The sequence below is a fragment of the Poecile atricapillus genome, chromosome 28 (assembly GCF_030490865.1).
Source record: "Poecile atricapillus isolate bPoeAtr1 chromosome 28, bPoeAtr1.hap1, whole genome shotgun sequence".
NCBI lineage: Eukaryota > Metazoa > Chordata > Aves > Passeriformes > Paridae > Poecile > Poecile atricapillus.
The window spans coordinates 4,272,155-4,293,601 of NC_081276.1; the positions used below are offsets into that span (position 1 = coordinate 4,272,155).

The 21,447-nt window shown below is 58.7% G+C and overlaps 2 protein-coding genes across 2 annotated transcripts; one reads left to right on the plus strand and one right to left on the minus strand.

Moving 5' to 3' along the window:
* The first annotated feature begins 4,268 nt into the window (after nt 1-4,268).
* LOC131589153 (junctional sarcoplasmic reticulum protein 1-like) lies at nt 4,269-15,040 on the plus strand. The gene is made up of 9 exons (XM_058858308.1): nt 4,269-4,453; nt 4,861-4,952; nt 8,193-8,333; nt 10,566-10,618; nt 11,508-11,649; nt 12,991-13,143; nt 13,227-13,289; nt 13,439-13,575; nt 13,696-15,040. Exons 1-9 carry the CDS (start codon nt 4,269-4,271, stop codon nt 14,347-14,349), a joined length of 1,620 nt encoding a protein of 539 aa, XP_058714291.1. The 3' UTR covers nt 14,350-15,040.
* A 909-nt stretch (nt 15,041-15,949) lies between these two features.
* On the minus strand, nt 15,950-21,384 carry AMH (anti-Mullerian hormone). Its single transcript, XM_058858645.1, has 5 exons — nt 18,934-21,384; nt 18,232-18,410; nt 17,499-17,619; nt 17,098-17,350; nt 15,950-16,985 (listed from the first exon to the last, which is right to left on the minus strand). The coding sequence occupies exons 1-5, from the start codon at nt 19,490-19,492 to the stop codon at nt 16,070-16,072; spliced, it is 2,028 nt and encodes a 675-aa protein (XP_058714628.1). The 5' UTR covers nt 19,493-21,384; the 3' UTR covers nt 15,950-16,069.
* Between the last annotated feature and the right edge of the window lie 63 nt (nt 21,385-21,447).

The following is a 21,447-nucleotide window of genomic DNA, read 5'->3' on the forward strand; positions in this document are numbered from 1 at the left end:
TTATTCTAAACACAAACCTTGTTGTTTGAGCAGGACATGTCTTAGGAACAGATGTCCAACAAGAACATGTTGGGAGGGACTGGAAAACATTAAAAATCCTGAGCTTTGACATCTCCTTGTTGCACTGGAATTGCCAGCACTGGACAAAGCCTGGTCTGCAGTGTGGGTCAAGGGTGGTGAGCAAAAATGAGAGAAAATAAATTCATTAAAAATGTGGCTTTGGAAAGGGAGTTTCCTGCTTTTTAAAGTCCTTGCTGATTTGGTTCTTGCTTGTTCCTATTACATAATATATTGCATTTGGCATTGCTGTGTGAAAGTAGGAAGAGGGAAAGCTGGAGCAGAAGGGGCTTCACTCAAAAACCTCATTGCCAGGTCCCAGCCCTTTCTGTCCTGCTATAACTCAGAGGAATTTGGATACCAGCTACAATTTTGGAGAAGTAAAGTCGTCATCAAAGTTTCCAGACCTCAGAGAGATGACAAAACCCCTCCATGAGGACCCCAGCAAGTGGCTTAGAGGGACAAAGAGCACCAGGGCACATTCCTGGTCTTGGCAAGGGGATAAGGAAGGAACCCAAATGTCTCCAGCCTTCCTAGAGTGTCCCAAAGGAACTGAGAAACCCATGGTGTGAGGCAGGGAGGGGAGAGCAGATGGACCTGGCAGGGTGAAACCTCTGTCCTTGGTTTCTGGAGTCTGCTGAATTTTAATTTGGGAATTTCTGTTTCTGATAATAGAGAGAGAAAAGGGGAACAGGGTGAGAGGCAAGGAGAAACTGGGAAAGCCCAGCCGAGGTCTGGGGGTGGATAGGAAGTTCCTGCTATTTCTGCTGTCCCTGCAGCACTTTCTGCTGAAATTTGTGGTGGATTTTGTACTTTTATGACCCTTTTAGAACCTGAAGCCTGTCTGGAACATCTCCCTCCGCATGTCCCACAGCCCAGCAGCTCCCGGCGCAGCTGCCAAGTCTGGGAGCATTCCCATGGCACAGGGATGTTTCTCTGGACATGGATTGCTTCAGAACTGGCTGCTCAGTCCTGTGGGGCCAACCTGGAGCCCTGGGAAAGGTGTTAAATCCACCAGGACCTGCTCTCCAGTGGGTGCCATCATCCCAAAGAGGCTGGTGGCTCAGTGGGAGGAGCTGAGGAACAGCTCCTTACTCCCACAGGAGGCAGAGCCCTCTCATTCCCAGTGTCCTGAGTTGTTTGCAGGTGCCTGTTTGGAGCAGAGGGAAGCGGCTCCTTCGCTGGGAATGATTTGGGAAGGGAGGAACAGGTTGGGATCTGCTGTCCTCAGTGCCAGAACCTCTCAGGGTAAATGCACCAACGCTCCATCCATCAAGAAAGCCAAAAAAGGAGAGGATTTGTGATCATTGGGATGTTAAATATTCCCAGGCTGTTCCACCCAAAGGTTCACTTCCCCTAAAGCTCCCTTTGCCTCAGTTTCCCATGGCATGGCTGTTCTAGACTGAGTGTGCCACAGCCCCCAGCCCTTGGTGGGACAAATATCGTGGCCACTTTCCCGATCCCAAATGGCACTTGCAAGGATAATTCCTTTGAAATGCCAAGTTCAAGTGAAGTCACGTCCTCCTGTTCTCCTGAGAGTGACAAACAGCTTTAAATCTTTAAAGAGAACAGTGATCAGCCTTGAGTGGTGCTGAGCTGTGAGAAAAGGGATCATGGAACAATTATGGAAAGGAGCCAAGACTAAAAGTAGGATTTAACAGGATCTGGATCTTCTGTCCCCACTGACCTGAATGAGCTCCCTCTGCCAGGGAAAAGGAGCAAAACCTCTGAGATTTGTGAACTGGAGTTTTTAGGGCACACGTGGATTCGAGGGTGGGCAGAGTGGCTTTAATGTGGAGCTGCTCCAGATACCTGTGGCTCATTCCTGGGGGTGATGGGATGAGCCATGGAAGGTTCTCCACTGTCACTGTGGGTCTCCCTCACCCCTGTGTGGTCCCAGTGACACCCACAAATTGCAGGAGATCCTGGACCATCCCTGGTGCTCAGGCTCAGACACAGATGTCCCAGCAGGATGTCCCTCTCTGATTCTTCTCTGCTCTTCACAGAGCCCTGCCAAGCTCATTTCATCCAACAGCACATCCACAGCTCCTGACTGGTGACAAAGGTGTTCCATGTGTGTTTTGTGTCCCTGCCAGCCTGATCTTGTCACCATGCTGGGTGGCCTGAGCTCCAGCCAGTCCTGGGACTGAGGCCTGTAGCTGGACCACAGTGACCCACAGGGACCAGGACCAGGGAGCAGGACCTTGTCTGTCCTTGTCCTGCTCAGCTCTGCCAAATCCTGTTCCCAGCAGGATTCCTCCATCACTGGGAGTGTTTGGAGATAGCCCTGACCCCAAAGGTGACCAGGACACTGCTGTCAGGGGTTGGTGTGTGTCCAGCACCACCTCACCAAGAATGGATGGATGATGGATGGATGGATGGATGGATGGATGGATGATGGATGATGGATGGATGGATGGATGGATGGATGGATGATGGATGGATGGATGGATGGATGGATGGATGATGGATGATGGATGGATGGATGGATGGATGGATGGATGATGGATGATGGATGGATGGATGGATGGATGGATGGATGGATGATGGATGGATGATGGATGGATGGATGATGGATGGATGGATGGATGATGGATGGATGATGGATGGATGGATGGATGGATGGATGGATGGATGGATGGATGATGGATGGATGGATGGATGGATGGATGGATGGATGGATGGATGGATGATGGATGATGGATGGATGATGGATGATGGATGGATGGATGATGGATGGATGGATGGATGGATGGATGGATGGATGGATGGATGGATGGATGGATGATGGATGATGGATGGATGGATGGATGGATGATGGATGGATGGATGGATGATGGATGATGGATGGATGGATGGATGGATGATGGATGATGGATGGATGATGGATGGATGGATGGATGGATGGATGGATGGATGGATGGATGATGGATGGATGATGGATGGATGGATGGATGGATGGATGGATGGATGGATGGATGATGGATGGATGGATGGATGATGGATGGATGGATGATGGATGGATGGATGGATGATGGATGGATGGATGATGGATGGATGATGGATGATGGATGGATGGATGATGGATGATGGATGATGGATGGATGGATGATGGATGATGGATGGATGGATGGATGGATGATGGATGGATGGATGGATGGATGGATGATGGATGATGGATGATGGATGGATGGATGATGGATGGATGGAAGGATGGATGGATGGATGATGGATGATGGATGATGGATGGATGGATGGATGGATGGATGGATGATGGATGGATGATGGATGGATGGATGGATGGATGGATGGATGGATGGATGGATGGATGGATGATGGATGGATGGATGATGGATGGATGGATGGATGGATGATGGATGGATGGATGATGGATGGATGATGGATGATGGATGGATGGATGATGGATGATGGATGATGGATGGATGGATGATGGATGGATGGATGGATGGATGGATGGATGGATGGATGGATGGATGGATGGATGGATGGATGGATGGATCCAACTCAGGGCTGGGAAGCCAGAGGGGACATGGGAGAGTTTTTCTAAGGGATGTGATCCCCTTTTCCATGCTCAGCTGGAGGAATGTGTTAAGCTGCAGCATCTGCTCCCAAAACCCTGTGGTGGGGTGTCCTCCCTCCCGGGGCCCCTTCCCTTTAAACAAAGAGCCATCATTTTTATGGCTTTCATTCCCTCCAGGCTGAAAGGGTAAGAGGAGGAAGATCTTCCATGATCCCAGAATCCCAGACTCATTTAGGCTGGAAAAGACCTCTGAGACCATTGAGTCCAACCTGTGCCTGATCCCCACCTTGTCACCAGCCCAGAGCACTGAGTGCCACCTCCAGCCTGGGCAGCCCCTTCCAACTCCTGACCACCCTTTCCATGAAGAAATTCCTCCTGATGTCCAACCTGAACCTCCCCTGGAGCAGTTTGAGGCCATTTCCTCTTGTCCCATGGATGCTCTGAGCTGTGGTTCAATAAACCCAGGTGGTACCAGCCCAGAGAGCTGCCATCTTCCCTCACCAGTTCCACACCATCTCAAACCCAGGACAGGAGACAGAAGATCCCCTTGGCTGTGTTTTCCACCTTAACTAATCCCTGAAGCTATGAGGAAGGGCCAGGTTTGAATTCTTGATCAGAACTGGCATCAGAAGCTCTGCAGCCCCATGATCTGCAACCAGCCCTCCTGGGCATGTGGAGCCCATCCAGTATCAGCTGTGGGAATCAGCTCATGCAGAGGATGCTCCATCTCCTGCTGGCTCCCCCCAGCTCTGCTGCAACACCTGGGGATGTGGAGCCACAGGAACATCCAGCATCCAAACCGCTCCAGGCCTTCCATTATCCACACCTCCGCAAGGACATCGCTCTGCTCAGCAGGTCTGAAATCTCCATGCTGACAGATGGGATCTGACAGGAGCAGCACAGCTGGCAGAAAGGAGACATCCCTTCCCTTCCTGAAACCTCCCAAATGCTCCTCAATAACCCCAGTGCTCGGAAAGCTCTGTGGTTCCTGCAGGAATCATCTCCTGCTGGATGTTTGGTTGCTCAGGGGAAGGAGGCAGCAGCTGTGCGTCAGCACAGCCATTGCACAACCCCCCGGGCTGGGAAGAGCTGATGGATCCAGCTGAAAGAGGAGTTTTGGGTCAGTGGAATATTGCTGTCAGCACTGGGTTGCCATGGGGACACCTGTGCCTTTGGGGTTTGGCTTGTGCAGGGATGCAAGGTGCTCTTTCACCCCATTTCCCTGAGAATTTTGGTGTTTCTGTGATCTTCTCTTCCACCAGCCCCGCTCTGAACACATCCCCAACCACATCTGAGGGAAGTGTGGAGGGCTGGGAGACTCCAAGCTCCTCCAACAAGCCCAAGCAGCACCTGGGTGAGCTCCACGTGCGTCTCCAGCAGGTCTTTGGTGCCCTGTGCAGCCTCACACCAGTGGCCCCCAAGGGACAATGCCAGCATGGGGGTGGCACAGCTGGAGCTGGGCATTGCCTGCAGAGCTGTGCTGTGCCCAGGGCACTTGGCTTGGCAGACAACATCCAAATTCCCATCTCTAAAATCAGGCCAAGAGCCCAAACCTGCCCAGGTTGGAGGGTAAAGGCTCCAAAGGCTGGGAAGTGTTTTGGAGTCCCAAGCCTTGGGAACGTGGTCAGGCAGGTTCTGATGGAGCCAGGGATGAAACCCAAGGGGAAAACTTGCAGCCAGCCTGGTGAGCAGTGGCAAAGCCACCTGAGCTGCCAGCTCGAGCATCTGCCACCCCTCATACCTGTGGCAGGAGGAGACAGAGTCAGGCAGGGGCTGGGAGCTCTAGGGAGAGAGGGAATTGTGCAGAGGGAAGGAATATTCATCCCCAGAACCAGCCTGTGCCGAAAATACCCAGTGACTAATTTTATGCCTTTCTGATTGCCTTTTAACTGCGAGTTATTAAAAACGGGGAGAAGGGAGATGATGTCCTGGTGGGAGGATAAGTGAGCGTTGCCATGGCAGTGAGGGGATGCTGCAGCACAGCCCGGACCACGATTGGTGAGGACAGAGGCTGGTGGACAGCCCGGGAAGCCAGGGAGGAGGGGCTGTGCCATCCAGCCGAATCCAAAGGCGCTATTTGGCCTGGACGCTGCTCCACTGCCCTCCCTGCTCTCCCACCTGGCTCTCTCCTCCTGCTCTCCCAGCCGGATCAGATTTCCCCGTCCCTGAGCTCACCCCTTCCCAGAGACATTTTTATCAGGCTCAGGGCAAGGAAGAAGCCGGGATTTGGGGGGTGTTCAAGAGATTAAGAAAGAATTTGCCTCCGGGAATCTCTTTCCTCCATCTGCCCGGGATAAATTGTGTGACGGCGGTGGAGGCTTTGCAGCTCCACGGGACCTGCTCCGAGCTGAACGTGTGGAGGCAAAAACGCTGCTGGTCCCTCCCTGCTGCGGGAACGGGGTGTTGAAAGGTCCTGGGAAGGGTGAGGAGAGCTCTCTATCCTGTGGCTCCATGTAAGAATGAAGTGGGAGGGTGTTTTGCCGGAGCTCTGCGAGTGCAGACGGTGCCTGTTCAGCCCCTGGCATCTTTCCTGGAAGGACCAGCTCACCCAGGGAGGCAGGAGCAAGGAACAAACCTGGGCCAGCGTGGGAAACGTGATTAACTGGGAGGAAAAGAGATTTTATTTGGCCTGTTTATGATTTTCTTCTTTCATCATCTCCCTATAAAGCAAATGCTGCACCAGTGAACTGCCCTGACCCTGCTGGAGTGGGGATACAACCGGGAAAACTCTCCTGAGAGTCTGCTCACCGCTCTGGCCCGTGTGGGGGCTGTGTGCACCCCATCCCTGCTCCATCCCTCCAGCTCCCACAGCACATTGTTCATCCCTCACTGTGCTCAGTCCTGCCCCTGCCAGAGAGGGCAAATCCCTGTCCTGGAGAGCAGAGGCTGCTCCTGAGCTCGTGTGCTCAGAGCTCCTAAAGCAGGGCCTGGATCCAGCCTCACCAGGTGTCCTGGGAAAGGCAGTGCCTGGTTTATTCCTCCTTTAGATCTTGCTGAAGAGAAATGTCAATACTGCAGGTGTGAAATGTTACAATTTCAGGGATTTGGGGGCTTTAGAGCCTGAAATCTCTCTACAAGAGCAATTGTCTTCAAAGTGGGATGTGCCAGACTGGTCCCAGTCACTGCTGCACCACATCCCTGGCACAGAGCTTCTGCCTGAGGCTGTTCCTGCCCATACTGAGCTGGGGGCTCGGGATAACCCCCACAGGCAGGGCCAGAGCCTGAGGGTCTTTTATAACTCCCTTGATGGATTCTTCATCTCCTCCCTGTATCCTGAGATTGGGTGGGATGGGACATCCCCTCTCTCACCTGCCCAGGAGGTGCCTGTGGCTGTGACAGGGCTCCTGGGGACAGGAACGGGGATATCAGAGGGGTGGGAGGGCAGTGGACCTCTCCAAACACTGCAAAATGGGATTTTCACTGGGGTTGTCTGAGCCCTGCTGCCCCCAGGGGGATTTCTTGTCCTCTCCCCTTACCTGTGCCTGGCAGGTTTCTTCTCCATCCCTGCACCCCCAGCACCTCCATCCATCCATCCCTCCCTATCCATCCATCATCCCTCCCTATCCATCCATCATCCATCCATCATCCATCATCCATCCATCCATCATCCATCATCCATCCATCATCCATCCATCCATCCATCCATCCATCCATCATCCATCATCCATCCATCATCCATCCATCATCCATCCATCCATCTATCCATCCATCATCCATCCATCATCCATCCATCATCCATCCATCCATCATCCATCCATCATCCATCCATCCATCCATCCATCCATCATCCATCATCCATCATCCATCCACCATCCATCATCCACCATCCATCATCCATCCATCCATCCATCCATCCATCATCCATCATCCATCATCCATCCACCATCCATCATCCACCATCCATCATCCATCCATCATCCATCCATCCATCATCCATCCATCCATCCATCCATCCATCCATCCATCATCCATCATCCATCATCCATCCACCATCCATCATCCACCATCCATCATCCATCCATCCATCATCCATCCATCATCCATCATCCATCATCCATCCATCCATCCATCATCCATCCATCCATCCATCCATCCATCCATCCATCATCCATCCATCATCCATCATCCATCATCCATCCATCCATCATCCATCCATCCATCCATCCATCCATCATCCATCCATCCATCATCCATCCATCATCCATCCATCCATCCATCCATCCATCCATCCATCATCCATCCATCCATCATCCATCCATCATCCATCATCCATCCATCATCCATCCATCCATCCATCCATCCATCCATCATCCATCCATCATCCATCCATCCATCATCCATCATCCATCCATCCATCCATCATCCATCCATCATCCATCCATCCATCATCCATCCATCCATCATCCATCCATCATCCATCCATCATCCATCATCCTTCTCTCTCCCACAGCAGGCTCAGATACCTGGGGCTGGTGGCCTTGTTCCCTCCCCGTGCTCTCCGGGAGTGTCACAGAGGGACAAATCCCCTCGCAGGTGCCCCTGCGAGCCTCACTCCTTGCCCGGGGCAGTCCCTGCGCTCGGGGCCGGGGCTGAGCTGCCTTTTGTGGCGCTCGGGCCCCGGTGATTGGGCGCTATTTTGCTCCGGCTCCCTCCGGCAGCTGTTGCTGTTCTTTACCCGGGACAGCCGGGGCCGCCCGGGGGCTGCAGCCGAGGAGGAGGCGGCGGCCGACCCCAGGTACGGATTTCTGTGGCTTTTGAGCCCTGATGTGGGGCAGCCCCTGGGCAGCCCCTGGCCACAGCCCCGCTCCCTCCGGCCGCGGGGGACCGGGAGCCGCGGGGCTCATCCCCGGGCGAGGGTGGCAGGGAGAGCGGGCAGGCGAGGGGACTATTTTTGGAAGTTTCTTTGATGTGAGTCAGCGGTGAAGGCGACCTCGGAGCCCGTGCAGGAGGAGTCCCAGTGGCAGCAGAGCGGAGCTGATTATTTGTTAAGTGCCTGCGATTTTGAGCCTTTACGGGCGGATCTGGCGTGCGGGGAGTGAGTCCCGGGGAGCGGGATGAGCAGGAGGGATGGATGGGAGCGCTCCTGGGCAGGGCCGGTGCGAGCCAAGGCTGCAGCTGGACTTGGGGGCTGCGGGTGACCGGCCCTGCCATGGGCAAAGTGTCCCTGGCACTGGTGGCCACCCCTGCCCTGCTTGGCCTGGGCAGTGGCTGTGCTTGGACACCCCGTGCTGCTGCAGGTGACACGGCCCATCCCAGCTGGGGACAAGGATCCTGCATGGGCTGGAGAGCCCTGGAGTGCATCCACCTCCTGCCGGGTCACAGAGCCCCATCTCCTGCCCAGGGGGGACAGACCTGGACGTGGATCTGCTCAGCTCTGGGGCCGAGTTAATGCCTTTGGGGCAGGGAAGGACTCCTGCCTGCCCCCAGGTCTGGAGGCTGTTTAGGCTCCTCCATCAGGGTGAAGCCCGAGGGGTGGAGATGTGGAAAGAGCCTGGAACTCTGTGACAGGGCACTGGGCTCAGCTGGGGCCTGGGGAGCCCAGAAGGGGTGTGCTGTGGGCACAGTGTTTGATCCCTCCCAGTTCAGTGAGGATCCCTCGAGGTCACACGGTCCGTGTGTGGCATTAGAGAAAGATTTGGGATGCCCTGAGGCCACCAAAGGACTGTCCAGGTGGGCAGGGAGAGCTCAGAGGTGGCCAAGGAAGGACAGAAGAGGTTCCTTGTCCTCACCATGAGCCGTGGCCACTGGTGAGGTGTGTGAGACTCTGCAGGACACAGCTCAGGCTGGCAGAGATGGTTCTTTGTGGTGGTGTCACTTCACAGGGTGACCTCGGGCATTGAGGGACACCTGTGTGACACCAGCTCCATGGGAACGTGGATCCTGGCCAGGGAGAAGAGGAGCAGAGGCTCAGGCCCTCCTCTACCTTCCTGGTGCTCATCTGTGCCCAAAACCAGGGTGAATGATTGAGAAGCTCAAAAACACAGCAAGCATGTGAGGAGAAAACACTTTGAGAAGTTCTCCAGCTTTGTGCTGTCCCTGAGTCTGGAAACCCCCCCAGCCACCAGGAGAGTCCTGGGACAGCTCCATCCCTTCCCAGCAGAGAAAGGACCAGTTTACATCACTTAAACAAACCACAGACTCATTTTATTTCCTCTTGAAAGCAAAGACCTTTCAGATTATGACCAAAAGGTTTCTTCTTATTTATCTGTTCTGCTTCCAACATTGAGTCGTAGGTTTCATCCTGGAAACTGGGATCTTTTCTCAGTGTTCCACAGGAGGGAAATACACTAAATCCAGCTCAAAGGGGGCAAAAATTTTCCTTCTGGGGAGGAAAACCTGAGGCACTGGACTTGGAGATGCCAAGAGGGCTCAGGCCGGTGGTGCTGGGACCTTGTGGTGCCTTCCCACCCCTGCAGCTCTCCCAGGGCAGAGAAACCCCCAGGAGCCCAACCCCGCCCCCCATCCCTTCCTCGTGTCAGAGCCCTGGGGACTCTCAGTTTGCTCTCCCACTCCCCAGCTGGGAAAAGCCCTGAGAGGCCTCCCTGAGCCCTTGAGTTCCTTTTCGAGGTCTGGTTGCTCCATGGACTGAGACTTCCCCTGTTGTCCAGCTCTCGCCTTCCACTGTCCAGCTTTGTGTTTTTGTGGTGTCTGAGCCCAGTCTGGGCTGTTGGTCCCCCTGTGTGCCTTGGCAGGGAGGTCATTGTCCCTTTGGCTGCCACTCCCCTGGGATGTGCAGGTTGGTGACATTTTGGGGCTCAGAGCCCCAGAGCTGTCCAGAGCTGCCTTTGCACCCCCTCAATGCCAGGGGGCTTTTTGCCTGACTTGGGACACCTCTGTCCTTCCTTGGCAGCACCAAAGGTGCAATCACAGCCAGGTGTCCCCTCTCTGCAGGCTGGGGGTGTCACCAGGGGGTCCCCACCCCCCAAATTTATCACCTAAGGAGCTGTGCTGTGCTTGTCTTTAACAGATGACAACGCTCCAGTGAGCAGAGACAGCCACGGGGAGAGCACTGGAACACATGTGAGTGCCCAGGGTCAGGGTGGGGCTGCTGGGGAAGCATCCCTGTCCCAGGGCTGGGGGTGCCAGGGATGGATCCCTGTGCCAGGATAGGGGGTGCCAGGGATGGATCCCTGTGCCAGGATAGGGGGTGCCAGGGATGGATCCCTGTGCCAGGACAGGGGGTGCCTGGGATGGATCCCTGTGCCAGGGCAGGGTGTTCCAGGGATGGATCCCTGTGCCGGGATAGGACAGGGGGTGCCAAGGATGGATCCCTGTGCCAGGATAGGGGGTGCCAAGGATGGATCCCTGGTCAGGGCAGGGTGTTCCAGGGATGGATCCCTGTGCCAGGGCAGGGTGTTCCAGGGATGGATCCCTGGTCAGGGCAGGGTGTTCCAGGGATGGATCCCTGGTTCAGGGATCAGGGGGCTGAGCTGGGGCTGTCCCGCAGTGACATTCCGGCCGGCACTGCTGCAGCACGTCCATCCCGGGGCAGCCCAAGGTCCCCCAGCTGTCGCTGTCGCTGTCACTGATCCGTGCCGGTGGGCAGCTCTCCCTGGTGCCACTGACCAACACCAAACCCGGCTGAGCACCGAGCCCGGGCACACGGACCCCGCCCTCAGTGGATGCTGCAGCCCCAGCCCAGCCCCGAGGGGGCTCCGGGGGGATCCCAAGCACAGACTGGGGGTCCTCAGTCTCCAGCCCACCCGTGTGTGCCGGGGGTAACTCGTGGCTAAATCCAGCTTAAATAACGTAAAATACACCCCTGTTTAAGGCTGTTGAGGTGAAGGCACGGCCCAGGTGCTGCAGGAGCCGGGTTAGTGCCTCTCGCTGGGGCAGCGCCGGCTCAGCCCCGGGGACCCCCAGAGCAGCGTGTCCCTGTCCCCCGGCCAGCCCTGTGCCCTCCCAGCAGGGAATAGAGAAGGAGAGTCCCTGGCGCGGTGTCTCCGAGCAGGACCCGGGCCAGCCCGAGGCAGAGACAGGAGCCGGACATGCCAGAGCCAGCCCCGCTCGGCGGGGACAGGAGAGCGGCGGAGAAGAAGCGGGTGGAGAAGGTGGGAGCCAAGGGCAGCGCTGCCGGGCCTCCAGGTGGGTGTGTGGGAAAGCCCTTCCCTGCCCCAGAACGGCCACCCTGGCCCCAGGGGACCGCAGAGGCACAGTCCCGTGTCCCCGGCCAGCCCGGAGGCACTGCCTGGCCACGGAGCAGTGACAGGAGGAGCTGTGCTCTCCGCAGCCCCCGGGGACATCAGTGACACGGGGAAGGTGATGGTGCTCCTCAGCCGCCTGCCAGATTCCCCACTTCTTCCTCCTCCTTCTCTCCACCCTGCCCAGATTTGCTGCCTGGAGGAGGAGGACGGGCAGAGCTTTTCCCAGCTTGATCCCCAGGATACTCTAATGGCACCATGGCCCAAACCCCTGGGTGTCAGCCCCCGGGACACTCCTGTCCCCACTCCTGCAGTGCAAACACGTGGCAGGAGCAGCTCCTGTCCCTGTCCCTACCCCTGTCCGTGTGTCTGTGTCTGTGTCTGTGTCTGTGTCTGTGTCTGTGTCTGTGTCTGTGTCTGTGTCTGTGTCTGTCTGTTCCTGTCCCTGTCCCTACCCCTGTCCGTGTGTCTGTCCCTGTCCCTGCCCCTGTCCCTGCCCCTTCCCCTTCCCCTGTCCCTGTCCCTGTCCCTGTCCCTGTCCCTGTCCCTGTCCCTGTCCCTGTCCCTGCCCCTTCCCCTTCCCCTGTCCCTGTCCCTGTCCCTGTCCCTGTCCCTGTCCCTGTCCCTGTCCCTGCCCCTTCCCCTTCCCCTGTCCCTGTCCCTTCCCCTGTCCCTGTCCCTGTCCCTGTCCCTGTCCCTGTCCCTGTCCCTGTCCCTGTCCCTGTCCCTGTCCCTGAGTGGGCTGTGCAGGAGGATGTTAAGAGCTCTTCCCACCCTCCAGTTCAGAGCCCTTTGCCCCTTCCCAGTTCCCTCTGTTGCCCGATCCGAAGAAAACACAAACAACCGAAGTCGTTTATGCGGTGCTTTATTGAGGGCCCGGGAGCCTGTGGACAAGCGTCCAAAGACAGAGCCCCATTCCACAGAAAAATCACAGGGTTTTTATATGTTTTCTACATGATTTCTTCATCATGACAATTTCTTAATTTCTTTCACTACTTGGTACGATTATCTCTTTAACCTTTAGGTTTTGCCAAGAGGTACATTCTTTAGATTATCTCCTAGCTACACTGCTTACATTGCAATATCTGCTATACAGTTCATCTGCAGGTTACATGCGGCCTACCAAGCCTTAGCATAACTACTACTAATGTCAACTAATGCTAACTATTACCGTTTGCTACTATCTTAATAATACAGTTTATTGAATCAAATGGCAACACCTCCAGTAACATTTTTCCGTGGGGGCTCCAGTCCCCAGGAGCCTTCCCGTGCAGAGCAAGGTGGAGCCGCCCAGCCTGGACCCTGCGGAGGAGCCGCTGCTCTGGGAAGGGCTCACCCTCAACAAGTGCATCCTGGTGGCCTCCGTGGTCGCCTTGCTCAGCGTCACCTTCCAGGTGCTCCAAGGTGAGTCGGGAGCCGGACGGAGCGGGAAGGGGTGGCCCGACCGTGCTGCCACCTCCTGGCTCCTGTCCCCTCCTCTCTTCCAGCGCCGTGCTCCAAGGAGGGGCTCACCCGCGGCCGGCAGGAGCCTCCGCCCCCTCCCGTTCCCGGTGGGTCCCGAGCTCCGTCCCTCCCCGGTCCCCCGGCTCCAGCCTGACACAGGGCCACGTCCCAGGCCCTGGGAGCCCCTGTCTGGGGCATCCCACCCAAACATCTCATCATCCTCAGCTGACTGTGGCCTGTCCCTCTCCCCTCCCAGAGGTCGTGAGCCCCAAGGCGGAGGAGATCCCGGAGGCGGTGACTGCCCAGCCTGCGCCGCCACCGGACAGCGGCGCGGTGGAGGATGATGATGATGACGGTGACGATTACGATGACAGCGAAGCTGACAGCAACCTGGTAAGGGTCAGGGTGGCACCTCCCGGGGCAGGGAGCATCTCGTCCCCGGGGGAAGGGGTGGAGAGGGGTCCCGGTCCCCTGGGCTGCATCAACAGTTCCTGGTCCCCTCTGTCCCCACAGGCAGAACCCTGGATCTTCAAGAAGTGGTTTGGCCGCACAACACCAGAGGATGAGGAAAAGGATGGGGACAAGGGTGAGGACAAGGATGAGGATGAAGACAAGGATGAAGAACCTGCAGATGTCCCCGAGGTGCCAATAGCTGTGATGGAGGGGAAGAAGAGCCAGGAAAAGAAGGTGGAGAAGGAGGAGGAGGAAGAAACAGAGGAGAAAGAGGAAGAAAAAGAGGGGAATGAGGAGGAGGAAGAGGAGGAGGAGAAGGAGGAGGAGGAGGAGGAGGAAAAGGAGAAGAAGAAGAAGGAGGAGAAGAAGGAGAAAGCCCGGGAAGGCCGTGCTGTCCATACGGAGCGGAGCAGCCGGAGGGAGGCACGAGCCAAGGACAGGACACCGGGGGACAAACCCGGCAGAGCCCCCAGGGCCCCCAGGGAACCGGAGCAGCAGCCCCAGAAAAAGCGGGACCGGGAGAGGAAGGAGAGGAAGGAGAGACGGCGGGAGCGGGATGAGGCCAGGAGGGAGGGGTGGAAGGGCCGTCCCGGCAGGGCTGAGGGCGGCCGGGAGAGCCCGAGGAGGGACTGGAAGCAGCAGAAGGGCAGGAAGCCCTGGGAGCTGGCGCCGGGCAGGGACGGCAGGGCCAGGGAGGGCAAGAGGCGCGACTGAGGCCGGGGCGGGCGCGGGGCTCGGTGACGCTGGATCCAGGGGAATCCAATCCCACCACTGCTCCCAGCAAGGGATCCCCGCCCCCGCCTGCCCTCCAGAGACACCCCCGGGCACGGGCAGCCCCCCAGCAGCCCCGAGCAGCAGCAGAGCAGCCCAGGAGCCTCCCCGGGGGCTTTGGGCCCCCTGGATCAAAGGCGACCTGAAAGGACTCATGGAAGGAGCTTCTTTGAGCCTCGTTACTTCCCCATTCCCACCCAAAATCCCCCCGCAGTTCATCTCCGCTCGTGGCTCCGGGGCACTGCGGAGACCCCAGTGAACAGAGTTGTGTCCAGACCGTGCAGCTCTTGGCTTAATGGTTTTATTGAAAGCAAATCAAGAGAGAAGACTATTCTGGGTTATGGAACCAGGCTGCAGCCGTCCTCAGAGGGACATCAGGGACAGATCCCCTGACCTCACCGAGCCCAGAGCCATAGCTGCAGGGTGGCCCAGAACGAGCTGGTGACAGAGCAGGGCTGGAGCCCCTCACCCAGGGATCCCTGCGGGCCTCGCCTTCTCCGAGTCGCTTTTAGGAAGGAAACACAAGAGCAATATCACACAGCCAGAGACGTTCACAGCCCCGACCCATGGCAGGTTTCACTATTTGCTAAATCAACAGTGGTTAAAATAAACTATTTTCATTTTTAATAAGGTATTCAACTGGATGTTTAAAAAAAATAGGAAAAAAAAGAGAGAGGAAAACGAGAAAAGCCCTTGTCATGTGCCCTGGTTATGTGTTTTGTCCCTGGTTGTGTGTGTGTGTTTTCTGTGCCCCCCAAACCCGAGGGGCTCAGGGCTAATCCTGCAGGGCTGCGAGATGGGACTGGGGGGTACCACCCTCCAGCCGCGCCTCCCCGTGGGGACCCTGCAAAACCCGAGGAGGAGCAGCCAGGACAAGCCCAGGAGCTGCTTCCCAAGGGTTTGGATCCCCGGCTGAGGGCTGGGCTCAGCTGGAAGATGATCTGGGGCAGGCGGCCCGTGCTGACGCCGGCGGGACGCGGAGCAGGTGCTCTGGCAGCCGTTTGCTCCCGCTCCCATTAATGGTGCGAGCAGCCCGGGAGGTGTAACGGGATCGCTCCCTCCCTCCTCCCCTCGCCCCTGCCGCGGGGTCAGCCCGGGGTGATGCCGATGTGACCTGGCCGGGAGCCCCAGGACACGGCCGGCGGCTCCTCAGGGCCCGGCTCACACAGAGACGTGTCCCCAGGGCAAGGCTGGCCTCTGCGAGGGGATTTGGCCTCTCTTGCTCTGCTGTCACAGCTGGAGCCGTGGGGCCAGGGGGGTCTCGTGGTGGGCCGTGGGCTGGGGAATGGCCAGAGGATGCTGCAGGGCTTGGAGGAATCAGCACCTGCCCTTCCCAGCCACTGCAGGAGCAGAGAGTGAGGGAGAAATGAGTGCCTGGATCGGCCAAGCTTTGCCGTGCCCGAGCCCAGCCCAAACCGGAGCCAGAGCCCGCGGGCACCTCGGGCATCCTCAGCAGCCGGAGCGGGGACGGCCCCAGCGGAGCACGGAGCAGGGACAGGGACAGGCATGGATGAACCCAGAACCAGAGCGACGCTAACGAGCCAAACCGTGGGGAAAGGACACACGGGAGCTCCCGTCTCGGCCAGAAGCACCAGATCCCGAGCCGGGAGGGCAAACCGGGAGAGGGGCCGGGGTGGGGCGAGCGGGGAGGCCGGCGGGAGCCTCACCGGCAGCCGCACTCCTCTGCCACCATGTTGGGGAACTTGCGGATCTCCAGCCCGTCCGAGGAGAGGCTGATGATGAGCTGGTCTGAGTAGCGCACGGGCACGCAGCAGGGAGCCCTGCGCAGCGGCGAGCCCCGCTCCTGCATGCCCAGCAGCAGCACCGTGTGCGAGAAGTAGCTGGGGACACGCGTGGACAGCGGCAGCCGGCAGGGCCCCTCGCAGTTGTTGGCCGCGTACACGGTGGGCATGACGATGAAGTGGCGGTCGCGGAGGTCGATGGTGAGCTCCTGCAGCCGGCAGTGCGCCTGGTGCCGAGCGCTGCGGTTCTGCCGCTGAACCTTCCTGCGCTCCTGCCAGCGCGCCCGCACCGACTGCAGCGCCTTCAGCAGCAGCAGCGTGCGGAGCTTCCGCGAACCCGGGCCCCGCTCGGCCGCCTCGGCCTGCCCCGGCTCTGCTGGGTAATAGCAGAAGGTCAGCAGGTGCTGGAAAAGCACCGCGTTGGCTTGGAAAGCCGGGATGTCCCTGAGCTCCTGGATGACCAGCTGCAGTTTGCCCATCAGCAGCTGCAGCACGGTGCCCTCCGGCTGCCAGTCCCCCAGGTGCTGCTCCAGCACGGCCCCGCTGTCCTGGGCCAGCAGCAGCACCGAGGGCTCCTCCGACTGCACCAGCCGCTCCAGCGCCGCCTCCTCCGACAGGTTGAGCAGCTGGTGAGGGAGGGTCTCCATCGCCTCGAAGTCCAGCCAGTGGTGGGCACTGGGCTGGGGGGGCGGCTCGCTGGAGGAGCTCAGGAGCTGCCGGATGAAGCGGGTCAGGATTGCCAGGAACTGGGCGCTGCCCCCGGGCGCTGGGGATGAAGTGTTGGCTTGGCTCGGGGCAGTGGGGGTCGGCAGCTCCTCGGTCCCGGCCTGGGGTGGGCTGCAAGGAGAGCACAGGGAGAGTCACGGGGCCCCTGTCTACGCCGGGGGTCCCACCAGGCTGTGCCCTACACTCAGCCATGGTCCCACAGCTGGGGCTGCCCCTGTCCCACCTCATCTCCCAGCCCCCGTGTTCTCCCGCGCCTGCAGCGACAGCCACGGACCTGAGCTGTGGGTACGGAGCCATGTCCAGCACCCCCTCAGCAGACTGGTAGGAGGATGGGGCCAAAGCGTCCTCTTCCTCCTCTTCCTCCTCCTGCTGCCGTGACTTGGCCAGCAGCAGCAGCACCGGGGTCATCCGGGTGAAACATTTGTCATCAGAGCCGAACAGGAGCTGCTGCACCTCCGTGCGGGGCAGGGGGGCACCTGCTGCGGCAACGAGAGGGGAGGACGTTGGTCTGGGGTCTCCTGCATGTCCCCACCGCCTCTCGTGGGCTTGAGAGGACCCCAAACGCCCAAGCGAGGGCACGAGGGCAGGGCTGCTGCTGTCCCCAGGGTGTGCCCCCGTCCCTACCTCCCGCGCCGCCGTGGATGGCCAGGGAAGCCGAGAAGCGGAGCCGCTCCGCGCTGCGGGTGACCGAGGCTGCGGCGGCTGCCAGGGCCAGGTACTGCGTGTCCCTGGAGAGGCAGAGCCTCTGCACCGAGGCAGAAGACACAGAAAGCCCCGAGGGCGTGGGTGAGATATCACGGGGGACACACTCAAGTGAGCCCCCGCCGTGGTCCCTGCGGGCCCCGGGTCACCCAGCCCGAGTGGCCCAGGGAGCAGCCACAAGGAGGGTGGGGACCACTGAGAGCTTCGTCCTCAGCCCCAGAGCTACTCCGGGGACCGCGGGGTGCAGGGAACCCAGTGAACCCCCGAGGGGACAGGCATCAGCACCTCAGACCGGGCTGGGTACCGGGGGCAGCCCCGCTGGCCCTGCGGGGGCTGGGAACAGGGTAAGAGCTCCATCTTCAGGCACGGCGGGAGCGGGAGACGGGGCGGAGATGCTGGGAGGGGATGGCAAAGGGACTGGGAGGGGGCTGCGAATGGATTGGGAGGGGATTGTGAATGGATTGGGAGGGGATTGTGAATGGATTGGGAGGGGATTGTGAATGGATTGGGAGGGGATAGCAAAGCCCTGGGGGAGCGATGAATGAACTGGGAGGGGAGCTGGAGGGGTTGTTGAATGGACTGGGAGGGATGAGAAAGGCACTGGGCAGCAGAGCCACCCCTCCCGCCCCCTGCTCCCACCGAGGCCCGGACCCACCTGGTCCCGCTCCAGCCCCGGGCCGGTGAGCAGCAGCTCCTGCGGGGGCCCGGAGCCCCGGCCCTCCCGGCGGCCCAGGTAGAAGAGCATCACGGCCGCCTGCAGCTCTCCCAGAGCCCGTCCCACCTCCGCCTGGAAAACCAGCTGGAACCGCAGCTTCACCTGCGCTTCCCACTGCACTGCAACGGGGGAGACACGGCCGTGAATCCCCTCCGGGGGTGAGGAGGGGGCTTCGGGACGGGCACTGTCCCCATGCAGGGACCAGAGTGCCTGGGACAGGAGCCCACAGGGTGAAAGGACACTGCAAATCCCGGCTCCAGGGAGACGGAGAGCGGGACACACCCCGCACCCGGCGAGCTGCCTCCCCCCAGATCCCACGGAAATCTGCTCTCCAGTGGCTCGGGGACGTTGTCGCCTCTGCCCGGGGAAGCGGCATTTCCCCACTGCCCAGCACCTGGGCGTTGGTCAGAGGCGGGGACAGATGGCAGAGCCACGCTGCCATCCTCACTGCTAAACCTCCTTGAAAACGTGCCCAGAAATATTTCACTCCATCACTCCGCTGTTTTTAAAGGGAACCCAACCCCCAGATTTAATTCTGTGTTTAAATCCCTGACTTTGGGCCAGCAAACAGCATCACACCCCGAGCCCCGCATCCTTCTCCTCGCTGTTCCACCTCGGAGCCTGCAGGGCTCTTCCACCAACCTTCCTCCAGGTGCAGGACGAGGAATCTCTCCCGCCCCGGCTCCAGCACGTGCTCGTGGATCCTCTGCAGGGGATGGGGAGCAGCCGCCGCCTCCCCGGCCCGGCACAGCCCGAAGGTCCCCGGGAAGTTCCCGTCCCAGCTCCGGCGCCGTCTCAGCAGTTTGATGAAGCTGCTCTCGTAGTGGCTGAGCACACCCATCACCTCCAGGTGCCTCGGGGTGGCCCCGTCCTGCTCCATCCTCACCCTGCACACGGGCCCTTCCAGGCCCCCGAGGGGCCAGGGCTGCGGGCTAGAGCGGGACCAGCCCGGGCCCCCCTCCTCAGCCTGGGGACACTCGGCTCCTGGCTCAGGCTTGGAGAAGAGGCGAGTGGCAGCAGCCCTCCTGGACCTGGGTGTCTCCTGTAAACTTCCATTTCCCACCTTTCTCCCTTCTGCTTCCAGCCCCAGCTCTTCCAGCAGACTCAGCTCCATCAGGGAATCCCTTTCCCGTTTCCTGGGCAGAGCTGCAGAGGGGAGCAGCAGCACCAGGCACAGCAGGAGCCCCCTGAGAGCGCTCATGGTCCCACCTCGGCTCTTCCCTGGAGCAGCTCACGCATCCCAAGCCCTCGGCAGGAAGAGGGAGGACGGCGTCTCCCTTTTAACCAGGGTGGCCTTGAGTGGCCGAGGCACAACCGCCTCCCCTGAGCCGCCCCGGGGCTGTCGCGCTGCAGAGGAGCGAGGGAGGTGGCAAAGAAACTTTTTTTTGTTCTATTTTTGGGTTTGCAGCTCGTTTTGGAAACGTGCAAAAATCGAAGCTGTTGCACTCGCTCCTAGGGATGCACGGCCTTGACTTTGGATGTTTTCTAAAGGAGGATGAGTGTCTGGAATGGGATCCTCAAGGGGACTGGCACGTACAACCCCATCAGCACCGAAACACCGGGAGGGGAGAGCGAGCCAGAGCAGGAGGAGGGGGACAGGGGCAGATAATGGGCTGAAAGAAGTAAATGTACGGAAAGCATCCCCTCTTCTGGCTGGAAAACTTTCCCCTCACACCCTGCAGCTCCACAGGCTGCCCTGGGAAAGGGCTTCATCCTGGGAATGAGAATCATGGGGGCAGCAGCAGCCTGAGGACTCTGAACACTCAGTGCCTCCCTTAGAAAGTCTCACATACACCCATTGTAAGGACTTCTCCCTTCATCAGATCCCAGAGATCCCAGACTCCCTGGAACAGCTGGAATTGCCAGTGCCACCTGCCTAAACCATCCTGGAAACCTGCCTCCCCCACCCAAGAGATCTGATTTTGGTAAGGGGAAATGTCCCGGCAAAAAAGTTCCAGACCCTTCTCTGGAAGGGAAGAGCCTTCTCTTTCCAAGTCTGCAGTCTGGAGCTCAGAACTGTCAGGAACAGAGCACCCAGACTGGAGCAGGACACGGACATCACGAGGGCTGGAGGAGTCTGAGGTCATTTCTACAGGAGCTGCTCCAAGGGCTGGAGCCCCTCTGCTCTGGAGCCAGGCTGGGAGAGCTGGGGCTGCTCACCTGGAGAAGAGAAGGCTCCAGGGAGAGCTCAGAGCCCCTTGCAGGGCCTAAAGGGGCTCCAGGAGAGCTGGAGAGGGACTGGGGACAAGGCCTGGAGGGACAGGACACAGGGAATGGCTCCCAGTGCCAGAGGGCAGGGCTGGATGGGATATTGGGAAGGAATTGTTGGCTGGGAGGGTGGGCAGGCCCTGGCACAGGGTGCCCAGAGCAGCTGTGGCTGCCCCTGGATCCCTGGCAGTGTCCAAGGCCAGGCTGGACGGGGCTTGGAGCAGCCTGGGATGGTGGAAGGTGTCCCTGCCATGGCAGGGGTGGGGCTGGATGGGATTTAATGTCCCTCCCAGTCAAACCAGTCTGGGATTCTGTGATTGACTGGGACCATCTCAGCCCAGCAGCAGAGATGAAGGCTTTGATTCCCCCATCAAGGGGGTGCAGCTGCAGGGTTCCTGTGGCCCCCCCAACCAACCAGAACTGGTCAGGAACCCCAGCCCTGGCCATGCCCTCACCCACTGAGCCCCCAGGATCCCCAAATGATCCCCCCAGTTCAGGGACAGGAACCTGGGAAAGGCCAGACAAAAGACAGAACTGCTGCTGCTTTTTTATGGGAACCAAGTGATGGTTGGAAGGAAATATTTGGGATAAACCCACAGAGAACTAAAAACCTGCCTGAACAGAGCTGTCAGTGGGAGGAGGACACACAATAAAATCACGTGCAGGTGCTACACCATGGTACTGACACTTAATGAATTAAAATAATAAACTAATATTTAATGTCGGGAGCCTTTCTATGTCCTCTCTCAGTGAATGAACAGAGATGGGCTTTGGTTGAACCGAAACTGATTAATGGGGGGGTAATTAATGGGACACTCATCAGGCAGCCTGAGGGGGATACCTCAGGCCAAGACAGCTGAGGGAGATATCCAGTCAGGAGGGGGGTGCATTGAGATTCCCAATCCTTTGCCTCCCCTTCGGAGAACTTCCAAAATAAAACCAGCCTGG

What these genes read in the sequence shown, in the direction of transcription:
- AMH (XM_058858645.1), bottom strand. Translation starts at nt 19,492, where the DNA reads ATGAGCGCTCTCAGGGGGCTCCTGCTGTGCCTGGTGCTGCTGCTCCCC. An exon ending in CGGGGCTGGAGCGGGACCAG is followed by an intron (nt 17,620 to 18,231) that starts GTGGGTCCGGGC and finishes GCCTCGGTGCAG; the next exon opens with AGGCTCTGCCTCTCCAGGGA. An exon ending in CACGGGGGCTGGGAGATGAG is followed by an intron (nt 16,986 to 17,097) that starts GTGGGACAGGGG and finishes CTCTCCTTGCAG; the next exon opens with CCCACCCCAGGCCGGGACCG.
- LOC131589153 (XM_058858308.1), top strand. Translation starts at nt 4,269, where the DNA reads ATGTGGAGCCCATCCAGTATCAGCTGTGGGAATCAGCTCATGCAGAGG. An exon ending in CAAGCCCAAGCAGCACCTGG is followed by an intron (nt 4,953 to 8,192) that starts GTGAGCTCCACG and finishes GCCGGGGCTGAG; the next exon opens with CTGCCTTTTGTGGCGCTCGG. An exon ending in TCCGCCCCCTCCCGTTCCCG is followed by an intron (nt 13,290 to 13,438) that starts GTGGGTCCCGAG and finishes CTCCCCTCCCAG; the next exon opens with AGGTCGTGAGCCCCAAGGCG.